Source organism: Corvus moneduloides, chromosome Z (genome assembly GCF_009650955.1).
Source record: "Corvus moneduloides isolate bCorMon1 chromosome Z, bCorMon1.pri, whole genome shotgun sequence".
Lineage (NCBI taxonomy): Eukaryota > Metazoa > Chordata > Aves > Passeriformes > Corvidae > Corvus > Corvus moneduloides.
The window spans coordinates 46444222-46469186 of NC_045511.1; the positions used below are offsets into that span (position 1 = coordinate 46444222).

The window sequence follows — 24965 nt, forward strand, 5'->3', positions numbered from 1 at the left end:
AGTAGTTGAAGCAGACCTAAAAGACCAGAAGAAATGTTTTAAGAGATTTTGTTTGATTTTTGAAGAGATTTTTGTTGCTAGAGATTGTTTTATTAGCATGGTTGTTTATTCAGGGTGGTCATTTTTTTATATTTGTGGAAGTAGACCTAAGCAATCCATTTACTTTGCAACCTTCCCTTTTAGATGTAATAAAGCTGGCACAGTTGATGTTCTGGTGCACTCTTTTAGCAGGGAGAGTGCGCCAGGGCAGGCCAGCTAAAGCACAGGGCATGCAAGTTGGCAGCTGGTGGAAGCTGAACTCAGAACAAGATGTGTTGTGGCTAGGTTACGTGCTGGTAGGTTTCTTAAGGGCTGGCTACATCCAAATAACCTTCCTCAGTCCTTAGAGATGCTCCTGACTCCTCATCATCTTGTGGCCTCCTCTGGACCTTCTCCAGTAGCTGCTTGTCTCTCTTGTACTGAGGAACTGAACTGAACAGAGCACTCCAGATGTGGCCTCCCTAGGGCCGAGTAGAGGGGCAGGATCACATCCCTGACGACCTGCTGGCCACACTCTTCCCAATGCAGCCCAGGATGCCACTGGCCCTCTTGGCCACAAGGGCACTGCCAGCTCACGGTCCACTTGTCATCCACCAAGACTCCCAGGCTCATCTCCACACAGCTGCTCTCCAGTAGGTCATCCCCCAACCTGTGCTGGTACTTGGGGTTATTTTTCTTGCACTTGAGTGATGTTCAGAGCTTTGTTAAATTAGGCTGCTTCTGTATCTGTCTGGAGGACATTATTGATTCTCAAAGCCAGGCACAAGAGCTTTTGGAAACTTCTGACACTGGGTGGAAGCCTTCTACATGAGCTTAACAAGCTTTTTCTTACTGCTTTAAGCAGCCAAGGGGGTAGGATCTGAAGCTTTGGTATAGTGAAATAGCTGTTAAATTAAGAATATTGTTAAAATGAAGAAATACCCTTCATAGACATTAACTAGTAGAAATTCCTGTTTTGGTCAATTCAGTTGAGTCACATAGTAGTTATTCTGCTGAATATCTCAAATGAATATAGTCACCCTGAGTGGTGGACTTTTATTTATGGAGCTCGGATTCGTTCAAAGGTTCGTAAAAATTTGTGTAACTCTGTATCTCTCTGTTGATTACAGATCTGAGGAAGCTCAGCTGTGATTTTTCAAGCAAGACTCCAAATTCAATTATACTAGGAAGTTTTCTTGTGAAATATTTTTTTTAATAATAAAAGTGAAAAAAAAATCGGCTTTATATTAATTTTGCTTACAATCTATTAGTAATAGCAAGCTCATTATCTAATTACTTCGATTTTTTTATATATTTATGAGCTTTTGATGACTTCTTAGTTCAATCCATAATTGTGCTTTTCTCAGGGGTTTCTTCTTCTCTGTAGCATTGAGAAAGAAATCCTGATATCTTGGAATGTCTTTTCTATTTTTTTTTTTCTTCGTAGTGCTTGGATTTTGATTCTTAATACTATTACCTGCACAGAAGTTCAGGAGGGCCTCACCTTCTTTGGGTGCCTGGAGCTCATACATGGATATGGAGAGACCTATATGAAAAGAAATTATGTACATCCCAGCAATTGCTAGTGCTATAATGATCTTTTGGCATTGTAGGTTGTTGGGGGGGGGAGGAGGGGGTGTTAAGCTGTTTCATAGTTTGGGATGAAGAGTACAGCTGAAAATCTGTCCAGTACCATTTAAGAATATTGAGGAATGTTTCTGATTATCTTTAGAGAGAGAAAGCTAAAAAGAATAGTGTCAGCTTGTGGATTAAACCAGAAGGGAAATATGGGTAGGTGGAATTTAACTTTGTGGGCTCATGCAGGATTTAACCCTATGTCATTAATTTGATTTTAAATTCCTTTCTTTCTAAAAAATCTCTGTATTTTTTATAATGATCTGAGGGATAGATACTAAAAAAAGACACAGACGAACCTGGCAAGAGCATTGTTTAACACGCATCTGTATTTTGAAATGGCTGTGGTTACATGTGACCTGTCAGAGGAACCAAGATGTACTGTTCAGATTATTTTAATGTGAAGGTTTTGGTACTGCACTTCTGAAGATATAGTTCACAAAGACTATAAATGCTCTGAGCCTCTTTTATGCATCCCTTCCTGAGATGGTAACATTTAAATGCAGTATTTGAGAGAAGTATTTTGGGCCTGTTTAGCTACCAGGACACATTAACATGAAGTTTGCTTTACATACATGATTTATTTATAGGAAAATATTAATCATTATAAAAAACTAATTTTGCACAGAGATGTCAAATTTAAATGTACTATGCAAGTAATAATTTTTATGCTGAAACTAAGTACCAGACTTTTAAAATCTTCTGTTTAAATTGGGATGTTTATAGTTGGGAGGGGAATATGTATGCATGTGTACATGTCTAAGTAATAGAGCAGTCTGGCTTCCTCATTTGAATGAACTAAGCATGTCTCAGTTGGTAGATAGCTATGCCCGCAAGACCTTGTGGATCAATTTCTAGTGACCTACTAGAAAGTTTGCTTTTAATTCTGGATGTGGGAAACATTCTGGCAAAGATAGGATAGCCAATCCCTCATGTCATTTTGTGAAAAAACATAATCTTTACCTTCTGTGCTTTGTATGTGCAGAAGGAGTTTGATGCCTCATGACTTCATGTGTATTAAACCCACTAATGTCTCTGATCGGGGCATTGTGCGTAGGGTCAGGAGTACAGCAGCTTCCAGGAACTCCTGTAGGCTCTCCAAGGTCAACATGCCTTTGGGTAACTTACAGACTATTTGATTACATGCCTTCCAATGATGTAAGAAAGTAATTACCATCTCCTAGTTAGAGGCACCTGTGCTAAAGGCATAAGATAGCAATCTCCCATCATGACTTGAAAATGGCTTTAAATCATTTTTACTTAATGAGGTGCTGTGGGACAGTAACTTGGCTTTTTGGAGTAGTGAGGCAAAACCAGTATCTTCTTCATTTACCATAATGTTTTTCTTTTTTTTGGTTGTGTAATTGATATTTTGCATACTACACACCATAGAAAAACATAAGGTCAAACATTCTGGTAAGTCATCAATCCCAGAGGCTGTATTTTGCTACTTTAAATCATAGTCCTATCAGTTCTTTTATAAGATTTAAGTGACTCCAGTATTCAACCGTTTTTAATTTGGATTCTTAAATTAAACAATTGCAACAATTTGCTTGTAAGTAAAGTTGATTTATTTTTTCCAAGGAATGCTTCTAGCGCTACAGCTGATGCCACTTTATCACTGTTTATTGCTTCATTTTTACTCCTGTATTAATGCATCCCCACAGTGTTACATCAGGGTAGTGATACAGTTCACAGATTTGTTCTTTTGCCTGTAAAGGCTTTTTTTAAACATGACTAATTTCCTTGTTCTTTGCACTCACCAACATTTAGCAAATTAACTTCTCTCCTTTTGTTTCTCTCCTTCAGGGAGTCTCTGATCCAATTTGTTGCTGCAATCTATTTAGAATGCCTTTCTGTTTTTTCCTCTGGTGTTACATGAATGTAACAGTGTGTAACACGTAAGTGTTATGTAGGCATACACATACCTATCTATATAAATATCTGTCATATTTATTTTTACGTTTTTAATGTTTGGCATTACAAATATCAAGTTTATTTGAAGATTGATTCTGTGTCTTACATTCACACACAACAAGCTAGAAGTGTATTACATAATTCCAGGTGAAAAAAACTTCACACAAAGTGGAGATGTAGTGAAGTTATATGAGAGTTCTCTATTTGAAGAACCTTGCAGTACACTGATGAAGTACTTGCATTAGATTCTAACATGGAATAATTACAAAAAATTAGAAAAAAACGATGAATAGGCATAACATCTGTGACCTTGACTGAAGTTTGTCCTTCTCTGTGAAGTGCAGGACTCAAATCTACAGGAAGGTTCGATCACTCTCTTATTACATTCTCTTTTATTGCTAGCATCATTCCCATTCAGTTGAGGAGTAGTATCTTGAAATTAATGGATGCTTATTGTAGCCAGATTGACTGAAATCAGCTAAGAGTGTGCATACATGCCCTTTGAATTGTGCTGTTCAGTTGTCCTTTCTCTTCTCCATTCGTGTTTCTCACTTGCTGAAGTGGAAATGTGCATAGCCAAGCACACAGGCATGCACAAATACCTCTGTATCTTCCAAATTAGAAATGAAGCTTGCATTCAGTAGATTGCATAATTGCAAGTATATAAAACGTATGTGAAATCCTGTACTAATTTCTGTGTCATTTTTTATGTCCAAACTTAATTGTTATTCACAGCGTGTGGTTGAGGCCTGTTCATGTTCTGGAGTGTTTGATGTCCATCATGGTTTGAACGTAGATGAAGAATTGTAATGAAGTCATCCTCATAAATGTGATTTTGAAATGTTAATATTGTTATGAAATAGAAATGTTTGTACTGGATCTGTGGTCCTTTGTGACTTCTGATGTTTTCTGCCTTTCATGTTTTTACCTCCTAAATCTCATTATATGACAGCTTAAGATACTATCACTTTAAAATACTAGTTTTCTTAGAAGAAATTGTCACAGTTGAGGTCAGGGGAGGTTGATAAGGATCATCTATGTCTGTAAGCATAACCCATTCCACTGAGAGAAATTTCTCTCTATGCAGCATTTTAGGATTTCTTCAGCTGACAGGTGACTGTGTTATCAAGTATGTGTTCCGTAATGACGTCTCAATGTTTTTAAAAAAGTCAGTCATAAAATAACATTATCTGCTATGAAAATGGTAAGATCAAATTTTAGTGCCTGTATTTAACTCAACATTCTTATATTCTCATCTTTTAAATTGAATCAGTTCTGAAGGTATAATTTTTCTTGAATTTCCTTTCTGCATATAGAATTCTTTTTGAAATCTATGAAGAGTCTATGTAAAAAGGGAGGAGAAAAGACCTTTGCTTTTTTCAGCCGATTTTGAAACTTTGTAGCACTGCCACTTTGACACGTATTTGATATGTATCTTACAATTGAAGTATTTAAATCTGTTGTAAATTTAGTCATTTCTTTGTAAACCCACACAGCATTTGAGAGATCTGATATTATCTGTATTTTTTTCAGTCATTCTGGTTACTATTAATCTGCATTCTGGGTGTTCTATATACCTGGATTTCTTAATAACTGATGTAACACTTCTGTGGTCTGACTGACAGCATTTGCAGGCTAATCACAAGAATCAAATGCATCAGAGCTTTCCAGTACTTTAAAAGTTTGGCCCTTCAAACCAAATAGTGCATTTGCTAAGTGCAAACCTGCACTGTTTTGGTAAGACAGACAGACATAAATTGGCCTTCTCATATCAATTCACATATCTAGTATCTGTAGTTTGCAGATTGACCACAGGTAAAAGAAACTGTATGTGCTCATGGTGCATACATTGAATCACTGAGTGTTTCATTAGATTAATTCAACAGTGTATGACTTTGTCTTCAATAATATTGCAGTGGAGATAAGAACTATGTAAATGTGGTGGTTTGACCTTGGCCAGCTCTCAGACCCCCACCCAGCCATGCTTTTGCTCTCCCTCTTCAGCAGCAGGAGAGAAAATAACATGAAAAGGCTTGTGAGTTGAAATAAAGATGGGGAGATCTCTTACCAGTTACTGGGAAAACAGGCACAATTTGGGGAAAATTAATTTAATTTATTGACATTTAAAAGTAGAATAGGATGGCAAGAAGTATTCTGCCCCACCCCCCTGTCCTGAGGATCAACAACTTCATTCCCCTAACTTCATTCCTCTATCTTCTCCTCTCTGTGCAGGGAGCATGGGAATGGCAGTCTGTCCACAATAGTTCCGCCCTGCCGCTCCTTTCTCCTCACACTGTTTCTGTGCTGCTGTGTGGGTCCTCTCCGTGGTCTGCAGCCCTTCAGGAGAAATCTGCTCCAGCATGGAACTTCCATGGGCATTAGCTATTCTAAGGAGAATCTGCTGTGGTGTGAGCTTTCTGCAGCTGAGAGTTTTTTTAGGAAATATCCAGCTTGCTCTGGAGTGGTCGCCTCCTGGGCTTCAGGGAATTGCCTCCTTTATCATAGTCCGTCCTCTCCATGGGTTTGTCTCTGTTCCAGTGGCTGGAGCACCTCCTTCCTCTTCCTCTTCTCTGACCTTAGAATTTCCATTGTTATTTCTCACATTTTTTTCTTCCACTCCTCACTGCCTGGGCCATGCTTTGCCCTTTCTTAACTATGCTTTCACAGAAGCACCGCCTGCTTCACTGGTGCACTCAGCTGTGTCCTGCAGTGGGTACTTTGCAGGGCAACCCTGACTGCTTCTTGCTGACACCATCCCTGCAGCCACCCCAGAGCCAAAACCTTGTCCCCTACACCCAGTGTAATAAGATGGAGAAAAAGAACAAAAGGGATAAAAATCAGATCCGCAAAGACAGAAATTTATTTTGGTTTGTTGTGCTCCTTACTATGGTTAACTTCTTTATTTCTTTTAGTATCAGTTCAACTACAATGAAGTTAATTTGAGGTTATCACTTTTCTAATTTGATAGGGCCATTTTCTGAAAGACAAACTGAAGGTATTTTGAGGAGTATGTAGAGTGGTTTTTTGCTCACTAAAAAACACATACAGGGAAATCAAGCTTGTATATTTAAACTCTTGAAAGAAGGAAGGGGGAGAAAAGCAGTGCGGATGAGTGGGTTTTTGGTGTGTATAGAGTGTTTAGTATGCTGAAAATACCTTTCTTACATTAAGGACACATTGTGTACTTTGCCTTCTCACCCATTATTTTTGAATAATCTAATTTTAAAAATTCTGCAAAAGTATTTTTTTTCCTCTTACCTGTTTACTGAACAGCCTTTTTTAGATTCAAACTGTAGTTGAAGTGATGGGAAGGCCTTCTGTCACTGAAATTGTATCTTCTTTGTACATATGGATTATGTTCCTCTCTAAAAAAAGTCTATTTGCAAGGTCTTGCGTATCTCCACTCTCAACTAGTGACAAGTACTGCTTGATTAGCTATTTATTTATTAAATCATCAGGCACGTAATTTGCTAAACAGTGTGAAATGTTTCAGTACCTTTCCTCCTGGGTGGCAAGTTGAAGGCCTTGATTGTGCAGCAGCCAACATCTGCATTTAATTTTCAACTACTAGTGGAGATCACCTGGCTGCCTGGGCTATTCTGATATTTGCTGGCTATCACTTCTATGTTTTTACCATGAGATATCTTCTTGAGTCTTTGTGCAGTTTCTCCTGTAGTTTTGCATCTTACATTGATTGGTATTGGTGCCTTGAAGAAAGCTTGAGAGTTCTACAGAGTATCACCTTGGCTGAAGCTTAACAGGAATCTTAGGAAATATTTTTAATTTGTAATTTAGGTATCTATTCCAAAAACACTTAAATACTTCTCAGCTTTATGAACTTAGGGTAAACAATTGATTTTGAACAGACAAGACTTAATGGGTCCAGAATTTTTTTTAATCAAAGATTACAATTAAAAAAAAAAAATGAGAGGCATTCTTAGTAAATAATGGATAAAAATTCTGTTTCATGTGCAGTTTTAAAAATAGTGTATTAAAAAATTCTTTTTGTCTTAACGAGTTATGTTTCCTTTCATAGTGATGTAAGGTCATTTTCATGGCATATTTTTTCTTTTTTTAGTGGTCTTTGGCAGCATAGAAAACTATGGTAATTTGAAATGGAATTATAACAATTTTGTTAATGATGTACTAAAGTTAACCTTATATTTTATTATTTCAGTTGTTCATGGTGGACAATGGAGCAGATGACTGGAGAATAGCCATGACTTATGAGCGTATTTTCTTTATCTGCTTGGAAATACTGGTGTGTGCTATACATCCCATACCTGGGAATTACACATTCACATGGACAGCCCGGCTCGCCTTTTCTTACGCTCCATCCACAACAACAGCTGATGTGGATATTATTTTATCTATACCAATGTTCTTAAGACTATATCTTATTGCCAGAGTTATGCTTTTGCATAGCAAACTTTTCACTGATGCCTCATCTAGAAGCATTGGAGCATTAAATAAGATAAACTTCAATACCCGTTTTGTTATGAAGACTCTAATGACAATATGTCCAGGAACTGTACTGTTGGTTTTTAGTATCTCATTATGGATAATTGCTGCATGGACTGTCCGAGCTTGTGAAAGGTAAGGTTGGTTTTTTTGTTCAGTTCTTTCTTTTTGTCTTTCTGTTTTTCACTCCTGCTTTGTCACTTAAATTTTGAGTTCAGGGGATCCAAAAATTTATTAGAATGGAGTCCCTAGTCCTTGATAATTTGAGGGTTGGTTGGGTTGTGTTCTGTGACAGAGATTGTCAGAATGATCTTCCTTTAAATGTGAAGGACTTCTGCAAGGAGATCTGTGCCCCACTGTCTACTGTAGCACTACAATTTGATTTCAGTGTGTTGATATAATTAACACAGTGGACAGATACCACAAAATGCCTTTAAGAATAGTAGTTAATATTCTGCATTGATACAATTTTTCATTTGTTTTCTTTGTCATACAAATGTAGTGAGGATAAGGTAGAAAAAAGAGCCAGTGAAAATGTTTGGGGGGGATGTGTAATTTGAGTTTTATTGTGCTGGAAAAAAATAGGGTGCAAAATGCTGTTGAAGAGTTGGTAAGATCAGTGAAGGGGAACAGACAGAACACTTAAAGTAATATAACCAACCTTCCTTCCTTCCTTCCTTCCTTCCTTCCTTCCTTCCTTCCTTCCTTCCTTCCTTCCTTCCTTCCTTCCGAATTCCTTCCTTCCGAATTCCTTCCTTCCGAATTCCTTCCTTCCTTCCTTCCTTCCTTCCTTCCTTCCTTCCTTCCTTCCTTCCTTCCTTCCTTCCTTCCTTCCTTCCGAATTCCTTCCGAATTCCTTCCGAATTCCTTCCTTCCTTCCGAATTCCTTCCTTCCTTCCTTCCTTCCCTGAAAAGCAGAAGGGCATTTGAGAGTACGACTTTCAATTTCAGCTAGTTTTCCAGCCTCCCTTTACCACACACTTCAGTGTAGGTGCACAATAAATGGCTATCAGCGCTGACACCTTGAAACTGAATTTCTCAAACATAGCTTTAACAAAAAAAGAAATGAGCTTCTGATTGGATAGGATTGCTTAGGAATATGAGATAGATTAACTCTAAGAAGACAGAAGGATTCACTAGAAAAGATTTAATGCCTTGGACAGCTCTTAAATCCTGGAATTTATTTCTCCTTTCCTAAGCTGGAAAATTATCAACATATTTAAGGCATTTCTGCTGCTGTGTGTTGACCATTTTGTTTTTCCTATTCCTTTCCATGTCCATCCATTTTAGAATCAGTTTAGGGGAGTTATTTGTGACAGATAGATGATTCAAGTCAGCAGTTAAATCAAACACCGTTACACTTTTTTTAAGTTACTCCTTGCCTTACTTTTCAACTTGTTACAAGGAAAAATATCTGATCTTATAAAATGACTGTAGAAATCATGTTCTTGTAGTTTTATTGTTAAAATTGCTCTGTATCAATATTGTTTCCTCATATTGCAGGTAGACTAATAGTTTAAGAATATTCTGAAAATGCCATGTTAAGAATGACGTATTACATTTTCAGAGTATTCCCCATAGTGTCAGTGGAGGAGTACCCTAGATTTTGACTCAGTCTGTAGTAGCTGTATTTTCATAAGCATGTTCTTATTTCAGATGTAACTGATTTCTGCAAAGTCTCTCCTCTTTATCTCATATTCTTCACTTCTGTTCCCACCGGTTTTCTTTCAGTAGAATTGCTGTTCAGGAATTTTGAGTGTCGACTCAGGCATTTCCCAAACTGTCACTTGTGAATAACTTCAGCATCCATTGCTATCATGTAACTACATATAACTGGTTGATGATGATCATGATGAAATAATAATTTTGTTTTTAACTTTTTTATACAAATGCATTTAAAATAATCTTATACAACTCAATGAAAATTAGTGAAAAATACTTGCTACTGTCTGATACACACGTTTGTAAAACATATTTATTTGTTAGTAAAAAGATTGCAGGACAAAAATGTATAGTAACATAAAAGAAACAAAGACCACCTCACCCATTTGCCAGTCAGGGAGAGTGAAGACAACACTCTCATAAAGTTTTGATTTTCTGAGTTTGCTTATTTATATTTGAAAAGTGACACATTTCTCTATCACTGTTATCCTGCAAAGAAAATTTTTTTTTCAGTCAGGAACACTGAAATCAGGGTTGGAAAAAACTGAATTTTCTTCAACTGTCTCTTAAATTAGAAATGGATTTCCCATGTTTTAATTGCTGTCCTTGAATTGAAGTTGCTGTCCTTGAATTGACAGTAATAGTTTGGACAGTAGGCTGTACAGCCACAGACTCATAAAACTGAAACAAACCACAACACAACTAAAAGCAAATTAAATATAGAAGTGAGTACTAGGTTAATATATCTCCAGCATAATAACCTTCTGTCACTGGAACCCAGTCCAAGATTCATATTAAAAAAAAAAAGTAAATTTTATGGTTCAGAAACACTAAAAGAGATATATTTTGGGGTTTTTTATGTGTTTTACCTCCAGTTTTCCCTTGAGGGAATGTGTAAGTGTTTTACCAAACAAATTATACTGACTCTGGATTCCGGTTACTAGCTGGCCCATCAAAACCATTTACATCCATAGCCTGTATAGAAGTACATGGTAAGGAAGAGTTCTCAGAAGAAAACCTCAAAACCCCCCACACAGGAATGCTCTCAACATTCTGCCGTCTGAAGTTAAACATCCCCTTTTTTGCATAGCTGAAGACAGACACAATAGCCATTTATCATGAGAAAGGACAAATATGGCCACTGAATCATTTCTGTTCTGTGTAGAAGTCATAGTCCTCAGAAGATGTCTCCCAAGGTCTTTATGGCTTTGGAATTGCTTAGTAGTTAAAAGTTTAGTTTACACAAATAAAGTTCATTTTTTCCAAACTGCTCTTGGTTTTTTTCTTAGTTTTAACTTAAAGAAATCTTTTTTTTTTTAAGTAGACTGTTATATGTACACAAAATGATCCTGAAAATAAATCCTATGGTTAGGAGTTCTTGCTATCCCACTTGACACTATATATGAAAACATAATGAATGTTGATACATTGGATAGAAACTGGGAATTAGGCAGCAGCCTGGTAGCTTTTTTTTGATAAGGGGTGATTTATATTAGTAAAATTTAATGGTGTTAACTATTTCTTTGCATCTCTCTGGCACCGTGCTCTAATTTCTGTTACATAGTAGCACTACATAAGGGTTTGCATTAGCAGAATTTCTGTGGTGTATTATATCATTTAACTGATCATCCAAATTGGAACAAGATGATGGTGATAAGATATAGTAGATTAAAATACTGAGATTTTTAAACTGGGGGGAAAGATTCTCATTCTGTTCTATGTTCTCAGTGAAGAGGGAGGTGGCAGTAGGCAGTGTCCTTCATTGTGGAGTTGTGTGTGCTCAGCAAAAGCTGTTGCTGCTGAATGACAGCCTGATACTCAGATTGTTCTTCTATTCAAAGTTAGGTTTTTACTTTTGCAGGCAGTCCTGGGAATAGGAAGAGATATTTGGAAGCCCCACATTTCATAGTGAGGAAGGTTACATGAAAGAGCCTTATTATCCATTTCCCTAAAGATAACCTGTAGAGACAGGTCATAGGTTGAGCCAGCCAAGTTGACTGTCTGAATAAAGACTTCACTGCTTTAATGGTCATCTGACTGATCGCTTGATATACACTGAACTAAGACAGGACGTGTCTTTCTCAGTGCCTTAATGGCTGTATAGTTAGCTCCCAGAATGCTAATTATAGCAAGTGACACTTTGGGTTGGTGAGCAAGGTATTTTCCAGGATTGCAGTTTAAGGTCATGTATGAGGGCAGAACGTGGTACAGATAATGGTGGTGGACAGCCAGCTGGGTATAAATGGGTAGCTAGGGCTGCAGAGTAATCTAGAGGAGGGAATTTGGAAGGTAAAGGTGGGAAAAGCATGAAGTGTTGCTGTGTGCATAATGGCTGTTTAGAGGGGAAGATTGCATTGCGTAGGTTTCAACATCTGCCTTCTCATTGCCAGTGGCAGTATATTGCAGTTTGTCATATGTAGGCTTCATAATGAAAATCTAAATTTTTTATTGGGTCTAACTCAAAAGATGTTTGTGTTTATAACTCTGAGGTACGTGATCTAGAACACTTATGAATATGTTACTTTCATATTTGAATTATGAGCCCTACAAGCAGATTAATTTTTGCAGTTTCCCATTCATATATTGTTACTGAAAATAGATTTGTGCATGGTTGTCAGTTGTTTATATCAGTTAAAATAAAAAAAGTTTGGCTTCTCACAAAAAAGGAAGTTAGTATGTTTTGCATTAAGTCATTGAAGAATCTGACAAGTTTGCTTCACTCTTCTGTAGAATGAATGTCTCTTCTGTGAGAAGTGGGCTGCTTTTCTAGGTTGTGTGGAAGGTAGCCACTGTTATTATCTGGTTTTTTTTTTTTTTTTTATACAAAGGGAGAAACAATATTTTCTTCTGAATACAAACATGGGTATAAAGTGCCCATGTACCAAGCAATATGAACCACAAATGCCCACATTGCACTGTTGTATGTCCAGAACGGATCGTATCATGTGCCTGGCATTTCTTGCAGAGGAGAACTGAGAACAGAACTGAATTTTCTTCTTCTGCAGAGAGCACATTTTTGGCACAATTTCTGGTTCTATTTGTTCCTCTCTTTAACTTCTGGCAATGAAGTAAGTTCTGTTTGAGCAGTTTGTTTTAGTAAGCATTTCTTCCTCTTGTCAGTTTCTACTCTGTATTCTCTCCTTGTTTTAACAAAAACAAACTCAAACAAAAAGCACACACACACACACACAAAATCCCATCTGTGTGTGATGGTGAAATCCTTTTCTGCTTTCTGCTCATTTTTGTTTTCTACAAATAAATGTCTGTCTTATTTCTTGGAAGTATGATACCATTACAAAGTTTCCAGTAAGCAGCTCACACATGACAACTGGGAGGCAAATGTTAAGGGTTCATTTGATACAAGCAAGTGGATACACTGACACTTTCAGTTGTCATTCATGAAGGAAAAAATGTTTCTTAGCTATCTAATTTCCTCTTGGTATGTATTCCAGTTCTTGCTTGTCTTGAGGACCTTATCTGACACACGTTGCATGCATATTCACAAGGCCACCTTCCAATGGAAATTGCTTTTAGCATTCTCTGCAGTGCCAGTGGGAAGATTCTTGTTCTTAGTTTAAAAAAAAGCAACCAGAAAACCCCACATAAACCCCAACAAACAAGCAAACAAAACCCAACAACAACAAACCATGCCTGCATATTTAATTTTAAGCCTATTTTTAGGCTCAGAAGGTCAGAAACAATGACATATCATTTTTATTTTTTTCAGTCTCGTGACTGTCAACTGATCAAATAGTGTTTGTGTATGGACAGTGCTGGCTGTTTATCGTGGTTCTTTACCTTCCCTTGGCTCACGGCTCACTGAAAGTAGAATGTGCTACTGGCAGTCAGGTTTCTCCAGTGGTGGTAAATGTTAAAAGTTAAATATTCAAAACAACAATAAGCAATGATGACCTGTCATCATCCTGACGTGCACCTGTGCTGTGAATGAATGGTTCTCTGCCTACCAGTCTTAATTCCTGTTTTTGCACACTGAGTGTAGATTAACTGTAAATGATGGGTTGCTGTTTTATAATACTTACATCTCAAAGCAATTCATAACTAAAACTACATGTAACTGCTTCCATTTTTGTTGAAAAAGTTACAAATAGACCATCAGATCCATTATTTTATCATACACTGAAGGCAACAAGGGAGTTTATTCACAGAAGTACATTGGGAAGTGTCTTATATGCATAACCCAGATCCAAAAAAGAGCAATTGATCTAAATAAAATATTCCTTTTCTAGGTGTATCCAGAAGGATTAATAGCTAAATCATATGTTCTTTTGCTGCTTGAAAACAAAACAGTTACGTACATTTAAGGGAAGAAGCAGATGCACCTATTCTAATGCATGTAGAGTTTGCTGTTCTTTTAAATTCATATCTTCCTTCCCTTTGAAAGTGCTGTTTGTGTATTCTCAGCACAAGAACTTTGAGAATATAAGTAAGAATATACTCTTCAGTTTGTTTAGGTTATTAGAATTATCCTTATAAATATGGAAAGTAGCAATAACTGGTGAGGTGTCAGTGGATATAGTCATTCCTTCACAAAAATATATCAAGCCAAAGTAGATCAGGATTTCTCTAGTCCAAAAATAGCAAACCCATCTTTGAGAAAGGGAGTGCAAAAGACAAAAATTTTAAAAACAAGCAAAAAAAAATCTACTTGCTTAATGAAAGAGAAAAAAAAAATCTGTCCTTCAGATTAATCTAACTAGAGGAAGAAAACTTGTTTTTAGGTTAAATTCCCTTTTATTTACAAAGGACTTATATGTATAACAGTTGTAGAAGAGAATGAAGTGGAAAAGTTCATGTATAGTTCAAGAATGGTGAGCAAAATGAAAACTATTTCTCTAAACAGAAAGGTCTAAAGAGAATTAAAATACTTACAGATGAGTACTTACCTGCTTTCAAGGACAAAAAGATTTTTCTTTTTCATTAATCTTGAATCTATAAAACATAATTAAGAGAACAGTCTTTGTTCTGGTCAGTAAGAATGGTTGTACGTACTCCAAATTCTTTCAGATAAGAAAGCAATTTATGGAATTTTTTTTATCATTATTTCATTACTGGATCGAAAGTTACATTATCTGGTCCTCGTATTTTTAAATGTGATAATTTTTTTTTCTTCCCCATTTTGACCAACATTTTGAACTACTCAGAATATTTTGCTTCAAAATGAGTAAAAACTATTTGCCACAGTACACCAAAAGCAATCCCTATAAAATAGGGTCATACTGAAGCAAAAATCAATGTCTTCTCACTTCAAAATAGAATTTGTTGCTCCAATAGTTTAATGTCTTTGAAAAATGCGCTCTGAAGTGTGAATTTAAGCTTTTCTGCTGGTTTTCTTTTGCTTCTTGGGCAAAGTGAGGAGTATAGACCATGGCTGTTACTTCATTGCTAATAAACAGCCAGTATGCTGACTGAACTCTAGCCTTAGATATTGAAGGATGGCTTCTATTAGGAATTTACAATTCAGTCCTAAAAATTCAGATTTATAAGGTCAGTAAGAGGATATAGATAGTGTTGTGAAATTGCACAGTTAAGGGAATTAGTGGTTTTATGGAGGGAAACATGAGAAGGTTCTTTTCAATATTTTATGTGTTCTTTATTTTCCTTTTCTGTGTTTTCCCCCTTTTAATTTGTTGTCTCCATAAAAAGGCTTTTCTTGCTGGGGTAGGTTTTTTCTTGAAAAGTTCAAAATCAGGTATAGTTTTTAGTACAGCTATTCTTGAGATAGTAAGTGATTTGCAACATCTCTTAGAAGTAGTAAATGTTGGTGTGTGTCATCATTTACACTTGTGTTTCCCGAAACAGTGGTACTGTACTAGTTCAGAGTTTAAGCTGATCAGTCTAGAACATTTCTGGTTGAAAAAATAGAACGTGAGTCTACTTGCAGTTGTTTTTTCTCTAAACCAGATTGATATCTAATATTTCTTTTTGAGCCTTGTTCTGTGATAAATGAAATCCACTGGCAAAATTCCTGTGGCTTTCCACAAGAGTGGTTCACTGAATTGAAGTATGTTAATTGAGAATTGAAGGCATCAGTGCAATGTGAATTGGACAAGTATCTTGGATTATTTAGGTTTGCAAGCTTCTGGGTCAGGGGTTGTCTTTGAACTGTGTTTGCACACTGCTTAGCACAGTGCTGTCCAAGAATAACACTTACATATGTGATACTGCAGTACTAATAAATGTAGTAACTTCTAGTGAGGAGAAAAGGGAGCTAAACAGTTCTGAAGGCTAGTGGTGTTCAGATGAAGGTGATGCCTTCATGTGTTGATACAGCAGTTTAAGCCTGTTCAGTTTTGATGGATGCTGGCTGTGCTGACAGCTTGTGCTAAGAACACTGCCCAGGCAGGAATTACACTCTGCTAGCTGACTTGTTTTCCCTGTGTACTCTCTGCCTCAAGTGGAGAAGCCTGAGGCAAGAGCCTCTGTGGTTTCACTTGCAAAGGGTAATATATATGTTCATATCAGTTTGGTGGTGGGACCTCCAAGTCCCCTATCTGGTAGGGTCAGTGAAGTTGTGCTCCTGCCGGGTGTGTGCAGGCACCGTGCTCAGCACTGTGCTGCAGTCTCACCTCAGGCTGGGTTGGAACAGCCTGGCACTGAACATTGAGTCTCTGTACTGTACTTTGTGTACGGTGCTTGTGACACAGGGCTTAAGTGTATCTTCTGTTGCCACGCTTGACAGAAAAAGAGACCAGTCCCTAATTACTGATAAGGTGCAATGAAGGTAAAAAGTACTCCAAATGTTGCAGAGTAGCAGGTACCTGAATAGGTAAGAACACACAGAAACAGAGGATGTCAGTGCCATGGGGCTACAACCTGGTTTGAAACCTGGTGCAGAATCTGTGGGAGCCGGTGGGCTTGCATTAGCTTAAAATGAGCCTTGGGTATGAACTGAAGTTTCAGTATCAGGAATTGTATACAGGCCTAAAAATAGGTTTTGCAATGCTTTTTTTTTTTTTGGGGGGGGGGGGGGGGGGTGACGGGGGTGCTTTTAAAAGTTTTATTTATTCCATGAATTAACTAAATATTTACTAATAACTACTGAACAGGTGAAAATAGCAGTAAAAAACAGTGTATGTTGTCTTTAAAACAATAAAAACATTGTAATACGTAAACAAGAATTATCAAATCTGTAACTGCTGAACAGAAGATTTTTATTAATATTAATGTTAATGTATTCTTCTATAACAAACATGATCAGCTGGATGTGTAAACAAAGTATTCATTTAATCTAAAGTGAATGGGATTTATATTGTGGGTATGACACACTTCAAGATTGTGTGTTCCAGGCATAGGAGTGCAATGATACATTGTTCACCGGTGCTTATTTTGTTTGATGACATTATAAAGTAGGCCATTGATCACGTTAAAAATATCTTGATACTTACAAACTTGAGCAGATACAAATGTAGTTTCATAGCATTTGTTTTGCCTGCTTTGACTGGCTGCATTAGAAATATCTTGAGCTGTAGGCAGCTTTGGAGTACGAGGCAGAAAGATTTTAAAAACCTGGGATTTGAAAGTTGTGTGTAAGACTGAATAAATGAACTTTTTTTTTTTCAAAGATCAGGATGTTCTATAAGGCTGGAATACTAAAGCCTGGCTTTTCCACAAGCAGCTCTGCAATCCAAGGGCTTTCACTTATTACACCTGTGCTTCAATTTCCTTGCATGTAGTGCTGTGATCCCTCACAGCAGGTTATTCGTGCATCTTCAGCAGGGGCAAAGACACTCTACAAGCAAGGTATATGCAGCTTGAGAGTGCAAAGCAATTTTTACTTACTAGTAGGTAATACACCCAAAAGTTAAGCTGGAATTTAGTGGACTACTAGACTAAAGATTCGGACACTAGCCCAGTAAAAGACCAAAAGAGACTTCGCTGGCCATGCAAGAGTGAGCTAGGCAGTGAAGGTCTGTTCTCCACAGCTCCGTATGTGCTGCTGCATTCCCACCTCTTGCCATGCTTCTGTGGTATTTTCTCTGGATATGTTTTCTCCAGATATGGATGGATGATCCTCCCAGCCTGCAGTGAGAACAACCAGCTTGACTGGCCCTCCGTTTTTTGGTTTTTTGTCCTTTAGGACTTTAGCTTTCCACACTGGGAATGACCTCAAATCCTTGAGCTATGGACCATACCTCTCAAGAAGAGGGGATATAGTTCCTTTTATTTAAAGCAAAAATTATTGATTATTACCCAAGGCATTGCTAACTCATGCATATCCATTTTGGAATAGGATGAAACACTTGCATCTTGCTGCTTGAGCACAGTAGCTGAACTTCGATTTTGTTTCATTCTGGTGTCTTTGGTTGGTGTGTATCTTTCATAGGAAACACCCAACAGCAGACTAGGAAAGATATACAGGGCACAGTTTCAAAGTAATGAGCTTCTGATCATTGCACAGTAGAGCAAACAGTTAAACACAAATGTGACTAAAAGTCTTTAACAGTTTGGGACTCAGCTATCAAAAGCTAAATGGTTCAACCTGTAACCTGCTGATCTCATAAGTTGTTAGCTTCTGCCATAAAAATCTAAGTTTAGGAAGGGGTGCTGGTTGAATAACTCTTACTAAATTATTTAGGAGTTAACAGTTCTGTGATATGAAAGTGTCTTTTTATTATAAGACTTTAACCAGTGCCTAATTATTATCTGTAAAATCTATTATCTTTTTAATAAACACAGGAGACACTTAGCAGGAGTACTTTGTCTTAGTTTACAGAAAGAACCATGAGCCAGTCTGTGTCTCAGCTGTCCCGTATGGTCTGGATATTTTTTTAATGGAACAAAGCATCAAAGAGTCAAAATACATTGTTTCCTTGGCTGCTGTAAAAAAGCTAAAAGGAAGAATTTTATGTAGAAAGAAGAAACAATATTTTAGTCCCATTGCAACCTAATGCTGATTGAGGGGAGAAGAGGATTTTGGCTGAGCATGTTTTCCTTTTTTGGCTGTCACCTCTCTAGTACATATAGGGTGGATGTAAGACAAGAGTTCTAAAAGGGAGAAGCTGCTCCCTTGGTCAGCTCTGGCAAAAAGTACGGCCAAGCTTGGAAAGTATTTTGTCTATAATTGGTTGTGTCAGCAGGGTCAGTTGCTTTGTTTTCAATTCAGTAGTTGTCTGCAGTACACCTGAGGGAGAAATTGGCTGTGGGTTTGTAGCACATGGCACACCAACTGCTGGGTGTGCAGTGGGGTGGGAGAATGTGGAGTTTACTTTGGTGCAGGTGCTGTTTGAAGTGCAACCATCAAGCTTCAGGCTTGCTTTCAGTAGCTAATTTCAGGATGACATTAATCTATATTTCATGTCTTTCAGTCACTGCATTCTCTGTTGTTATTGAATAACCTGAATTTACGAGTTTGTAGACACTCTAGTTTAATTGGCTTGACCTGAGAATTGTCCGGAAGATATATATATGACCTTAGTGTCAATTCAGGAGCTGGACTACACATTTTTGGGCAGGCAGTAGTACATGTGGAAAACAACTCTGCAAAGTATTCACATTAAGTAATAGCCTTCTAATAAAAACAATGTATCTTCACTGAATTTGAGAAAGAAGAGACTTGGTGTTCTAATTCCTTGAGTTAAAGGTGACCTCTTATTATTTTATACTAAAAAGAGTGCAGTAGATGTAATTGGCAAAGCTGCTCACAATCTGAAATCAGAGATACAACATTCCCTGAAACTGAACAGAGATTTCAGATCAAGTATTCATGCCCAAATGTCTTTTCTTTTTAACTCTGTTTTTAATCATTCATCGTTTCAGAAAATCATGATACACCTTCAGACTAATGAGCTTCTAAAATTGTAACCTTGACTGTTAAAACTTTGATGTTAAATTGCAGTCTTTTGCAGTAGATTCTTTCCAAGGTGTTCAAAGGCAAATTATATGTTACATTTAGTTAATTGAACACCAAAGATGCTTGTCAGCTCTCAGTAATACCTTCTGCATCAAATTTCTTCCTTTCCCAAGCCTACAAGGATTTAACAAAAAATGTGCATGATAATTCTTGGTAATACTGCTTTTAGGGTGGTATTTGTTCCTTGCAAGCAGATCACATCAGTTGCCTTGCTCGTTCCTTGTGTGCTGGGAGGCAGAAGACCTGCTGACGCAGTCTGTGTACCTCAGCAGGACACTGGTGTCCTTCAGTGATTGTATTTCTGATGTTGTGGAGTATGATTTCTCTTGATTTTTAGAAAATGAGATCTAGCACAGATAATAGACCAAGAAGCAGATGCCGTGTCCTGTGATCTAGTGTCTGCAGGAGACACAACAATCTGTACCAGGAGCTACACATTCTATCAGTTTATTTTCACTTCTTTTCAAAGGAAATTTAAAATTTAGACTAGAATAATGTTAGTATGGTTTTAGTAGGATCAACCCTAGCACTCTTCTGTTATTGAGGTAGTGGCAGTAGCATTTTTAATAGTACAGAACACTGGAGTGAAGTTTTTATTATACCAACAAAAGTATGCTAAATATATACAAACAATTTGTGAAGTCACAAAAGCAATAAACAGTGCAATTTTGTTTTAGAGGCAGATTGCATTATTTAATTACATAGAAGTATTCTGCGTGTTGAAAATAGCATGAGCTAGAGAATCCAACTTGCATCTGTTGTGACCTTGACCAAAGTCATTTAAGCTATTTGTGTCTACGTCATGCAGAGAATTATGTTTACTGCTATTGTTTGGTGTGATGTCCTTATTCTGAATAACAAAATTTATTTGAACTTAATGAGCAAAGGATTCTACTATAGTGTGATGGCAGTAATGATGTTTTATATTGTTTCAAATTATTGCACAGGTAGAGACGCAATCTAGAAATACTCATTCTGAGAAATGAGGTGAGAGATATGAAAATAGAGGAAATGTTGTTAATTCTGCATGCTTGCATTTTTCTTTCTCATTCTTTTGGGAAAGGTATTCAGAATACATAAGCCTGCTGAAGTCTTTGTGGCTGTACCACACCTCCACACATAAGTCTCCAGTCAGGACTTCAGAATCTGGAGGACAAATTGACTGAAGCTGTACATTCTGGAAAAGAAAGACTATAGATCTCTTGCATTTTCCAAGGATCTTTAATCCATATAGTTGGAATTCTTTCTCCTCTACCCCTTTAGGGGAGGCATGACTGACTTTCTGGAACTCAGAGGATGCAATCTAGAGAAAATCAAGGGGTTTTTCTTTTAAATATGAAATGTTGTTTTTCCTTTAGTCGCATCATTTTCTGAGTTCTCCAAAAGGTTACACTCAAATGTAGTTGAACTCTTAAAGGAATATTTTGCTGTGTATACATCTATCTATCTGTCTATCTATCTATCTATCTATCTTATCTATCTATCGTCTATCTATCTACAACATTTGCTTGTTTATAAATTTTTTTAATTAAAGTTTTGTAGCTCAGAGATAATGCTTCGGTATAAAGGGCCCATACTCTACGTAAATGAGACAAACATTTACAGTTCAGTGTCTAGTTTTAGTCTTTCTTTTCGAAACCAAACATGCTGAAACCAAGCTGTTGTTCCCATTGTGTACATCCTTAGTTAAGCATGACCCCTGATTATGTGCTTGCCTGTCTAAATCTTGACCAAAGAACTGAGTTGAAACATGAAAGTCACATAGATAACTCACATATCTGATCTATGATTCACATAGAATTTGCCAGTAGTCTAAACAATAGGCATTAGATAACTTCAGGTTTATTAAAGGACTTTTCCAGCTTGTTCTACATATAGACTGTAAGACACATGCTTCAACTGTAGATAGTGCAAAAGGTAAGTTCTGTTGGCACACCATCCAGAGTACTCCCCTCCATTAAAAACAGAGTGAAAATATGTAACAGGGTTTTTTTTTCTGAAAATGTTGTCTGCTCAAGTTCCTTCAGAGCACAGAATTTCATTATTTCTTCAGTGTTTCATTGAAATCAGTCAAAATGCAGTCAGAAAATCTTGAATGAGGGCCAAGATATCAGGCAACAAAATGGTTTTGGTAAAAAAAAAACTTATCAGTAGAAAGGATTCTGTCATGTTCATGGTCTTTAGAGAAAATAGTACAAGATCCTTTGTTTTTGGTAAATGTTTGCCATTAATATGAGATGATCCCTACAAAAGTTAGCTGTCCTGAAAGCAAATGGCAAACAAACTGAAAACACCAAATTATCACAAGCGAAAAACTGATTTTACTCTTTTTAATGAGAAAAGGGGGGAGAAAAGTACAAGGTTCAGACTTCATATAATCTCACATTCACAGTATTACAGAATTTGGTGACAATATATCAAGGCATTTTGGACAATGTCATTTTGACAATGTCTAAAATAGAGCAAAGAAAACCATAATTGCATCTAGCATATTTAATATATTTTGGTGAAGGTCTCCTAAGCCTTTTCTTTTTGGTTACATTTAGGTGGGCAACACATCTGTCTTCAAATGTGACACTGCAGAGGTCTGTATAAGCAAATGAGGATGATGTTCCTTTATTCCCATCGCCAGAGTAAAGTACTACATGTAGCTCTATTACATTTTTTCTAGCCTGTATGAATTTATGGTATTCTCTCCACTTGGATTTGCCTTGAGAACCTTGTGGCAGAAGTCCATCCTGTAGCTGGTCCATGTAAACTCACTCCTCTGTAAGACATACGGTAACAAGAGTCACAAGAATGTCTTCTGTGTAGATAACCTTTCTCAATCCCTGTAAATTAACATCTCTACATCAATCACAAAAATTTACTCCAAAGTATTCTTCTAGCCTTCTGATTGGTTTGATGAAGAGAACAATAATTAAAAAGGGATAACCCTGGGTTTTTTTCTTAAATATTGACAGTCTCATGCTGAAGTTTCATACATAAAAAGTAAGTGGAAAATATTTATGTTACAAGTTCTTTCTTTGTTTCATTTCCTGTATAGCAATATATAGTTACATTTTTAGACTTCATGTTTCATAACATTAAATGTAGTCCCCAGTACTTCACTAAGTAACTGTTAGTGGGATCTGGTACAACTTTCAGCTGACTCTCAAAAGTACACAGACTTTGGGTTTGGAATTGGCTTTAGAAATACTCAGTAAAATCTGTTTCAAGCAGTGTAACTTACAGAAGCTAAACTGTAAATACAGTCTTTCCTTTTTATAAAAGAAATGAAAATATAATCAACAATAAGTTCAATTTGTCTGATTCAAGTTAAGCATATAGCTCCAGCAGTGTTCCCAATACAGAATGTTAAACTGGTCCCCAATTCTGAGGAACTCAATAAAACTTGCACTGACCGCAGCTTTCTGCTCTGATCCAAACTTAGTAAATTCTGTCTAGATTTTAAAAAAATGTTTACTTGTAAGGTGCTGTCCTATCTAAACCAGTTTTATTCTCCAGTTTATCCAGAACATACATTTTGATGAATCCGGTATTTTGTTTTTCAGTTCTAAAGGAAAGAGAATTGTCATAGGCATTTTACTTTTATTTTATTTTGTTTTGTTTTGTTTTGTTTTATTTTATTTTATTTTATTTTAGTCATCTGTTCCCAATGTCCATTACATTAGAGAACTTGCATATGTTGGTAAAATTGCTGGTATCCTAATGAAATTTGGACAAAAAATGCCAAACCAGCAGGCTTTATGACCATGAGCATGTACTTCATTCCTTTTTATAGAAAGCAATACATCAGCTACAGAACTAGTAAGTTTTGTGATGATAAATGAAATTAGTTCCGTAAGAGAAAAATACCTGCAGAGTTCTCCGTTTGACAGAAAGTCCTCTTGAAGAATTCAGCATAATCTTTGCTCTATAATTTCACCTCCTCCTGTCTTCTCCCTGCATAAAAGGCTAACTTTTACCTAGTTCTGCCGTTTTATATCAGAAAAATAAAGGTAGGTTTCATTTAAAGTCTATCATGATAAATTCTATTTCTACTTTCTAAAACTTCTATTTCTAAAGTTTTTCTTCAGAAAACTGCTTATGAATCTTTAGATATCAGTTGATTCAGATAATCTCAAAAATATTTCCTCCGTCTGAGAGGGGCTTAGGTATAAAATAGTAACGGGATATCTCCAGAGGAAATGCAAAGTGCAAGATAAGGGAAAATTTTAGAAGGGTTAGAGTTAGTTGCCAGTGAATATAATGAATGATTCACAGTAGAGCTCATTAAGAAACTCTTTGAATTTGAATGATTCATGTTTCTATCATAACACAGCTTTAGCCAGTGCTGTTGCAGACCTCAAAAACTTAAAGCAAATTTTAGAAATAAAATTCCTTCTTATTGTATTGACAAATTTTAGAAATTAGACTGTGTAAAAAATAATGGCTGCAGAAAGGAAGTATGCATGCGTTTCTTATTTTAAAAGATAAAAAACTACAGAGAAACAGGAGTTTTCCTTCAAGCTTACTGATGTCACTTCAGTTTCCTTCTTTTGTTTTCATATATTTAATATCACATTAACAGCGTATTTATAGTAGCTTCTTTTACAGAACAATTTCTGATAAAGATAATATACAGAACTACAGAAGGAGCAGCTCTTGGATATTTCAGATTTTATTTCTAATAGTCAGTGTGTTTGCAGTCACTGTCCTTTCTGGATTATTAGTTGAATTTTGCTTTCAAAGCAGAGTTAATGTTTGTTCAAAGTGTGGTTTGTAAAGGATTTTAACAAACATACTCCTTTTTTCAGCTCCTGTCCTAAGCCTTTCAGACAACATGTCTCTCCACTGGATTAAAGAGTCATTTTTAATTTAATTTTTAATTCAAGTAGCTTCAAAAACATATTCTGAGGTACTTTGACAGCCCGTATCCTAACAGGTAGAACAGGGACATGAAGATACTGGTGTGAATCAGCTTTGTGCTTGAGAAGAGCCTGACAACAAATTCACTCCCCATGGTCAGTGCTCTCCTCACTAAGCTGCTAAACTAACAAAGGAGTATCAACTGCTCATTTGTCCTGTGCTTTTTGGAAAGCCTGATGTATTGCTTGTTCACTAAGAATTTTTTCTGTGTTGCTTCATTGTATGGATACTGATGCGTTTAAGAGGCTGTTTTGCTTCTTCGGGACATGCCTCTTCTGGTAAAATGAAAAATTTTGGTACTACGCAATTTTTGGATGTCTAATTTAAGAGAATTATTTTTAAACGTGAGTCATTATAGAGGAGTTTGAGTTGATTGGGTTTTAGCCAGAGCTTTGGGCATACAGGCTAATCAAACTGTCAAGTTGGGAGCTGAGAGCTCAGAAGGTGAAGACCACCAAAATAATCATCAGCTGTATCAAAAAACTTAACT

At 36.7% G+C, this 24965-nt stretch overlaps 1 protein-coding gene across 3 annotated transcripts in view; it reads left to right on the forward strand.

Annotated features, from left to right (window-relative positions):
- KCNN2 (potassium calcium-activated channel subfamily N member 2) overlaps positions 1-24965 on the forward strand; it is a 72683-nt gene that overhangs the window by 13742 nt on the left and 33976 nt on the right. For 2 of the 3 annotated variants that reach the window (XM_032095940.1, XM_032095941.1), the window contains exon 4: positions 7748-8166. In XM_032095940.1, coding sequence (XP_031951831.1) covers positions 7748-8166 — 419 coding nt within the window. Of the gene's footprint in view, positions 1-7747; positions 8167-22110; positions 22150-24965 lie in introns of all 3 variants that reach the window. The other variant, XM_032095939.1, reaches the window with a different exon arrangement.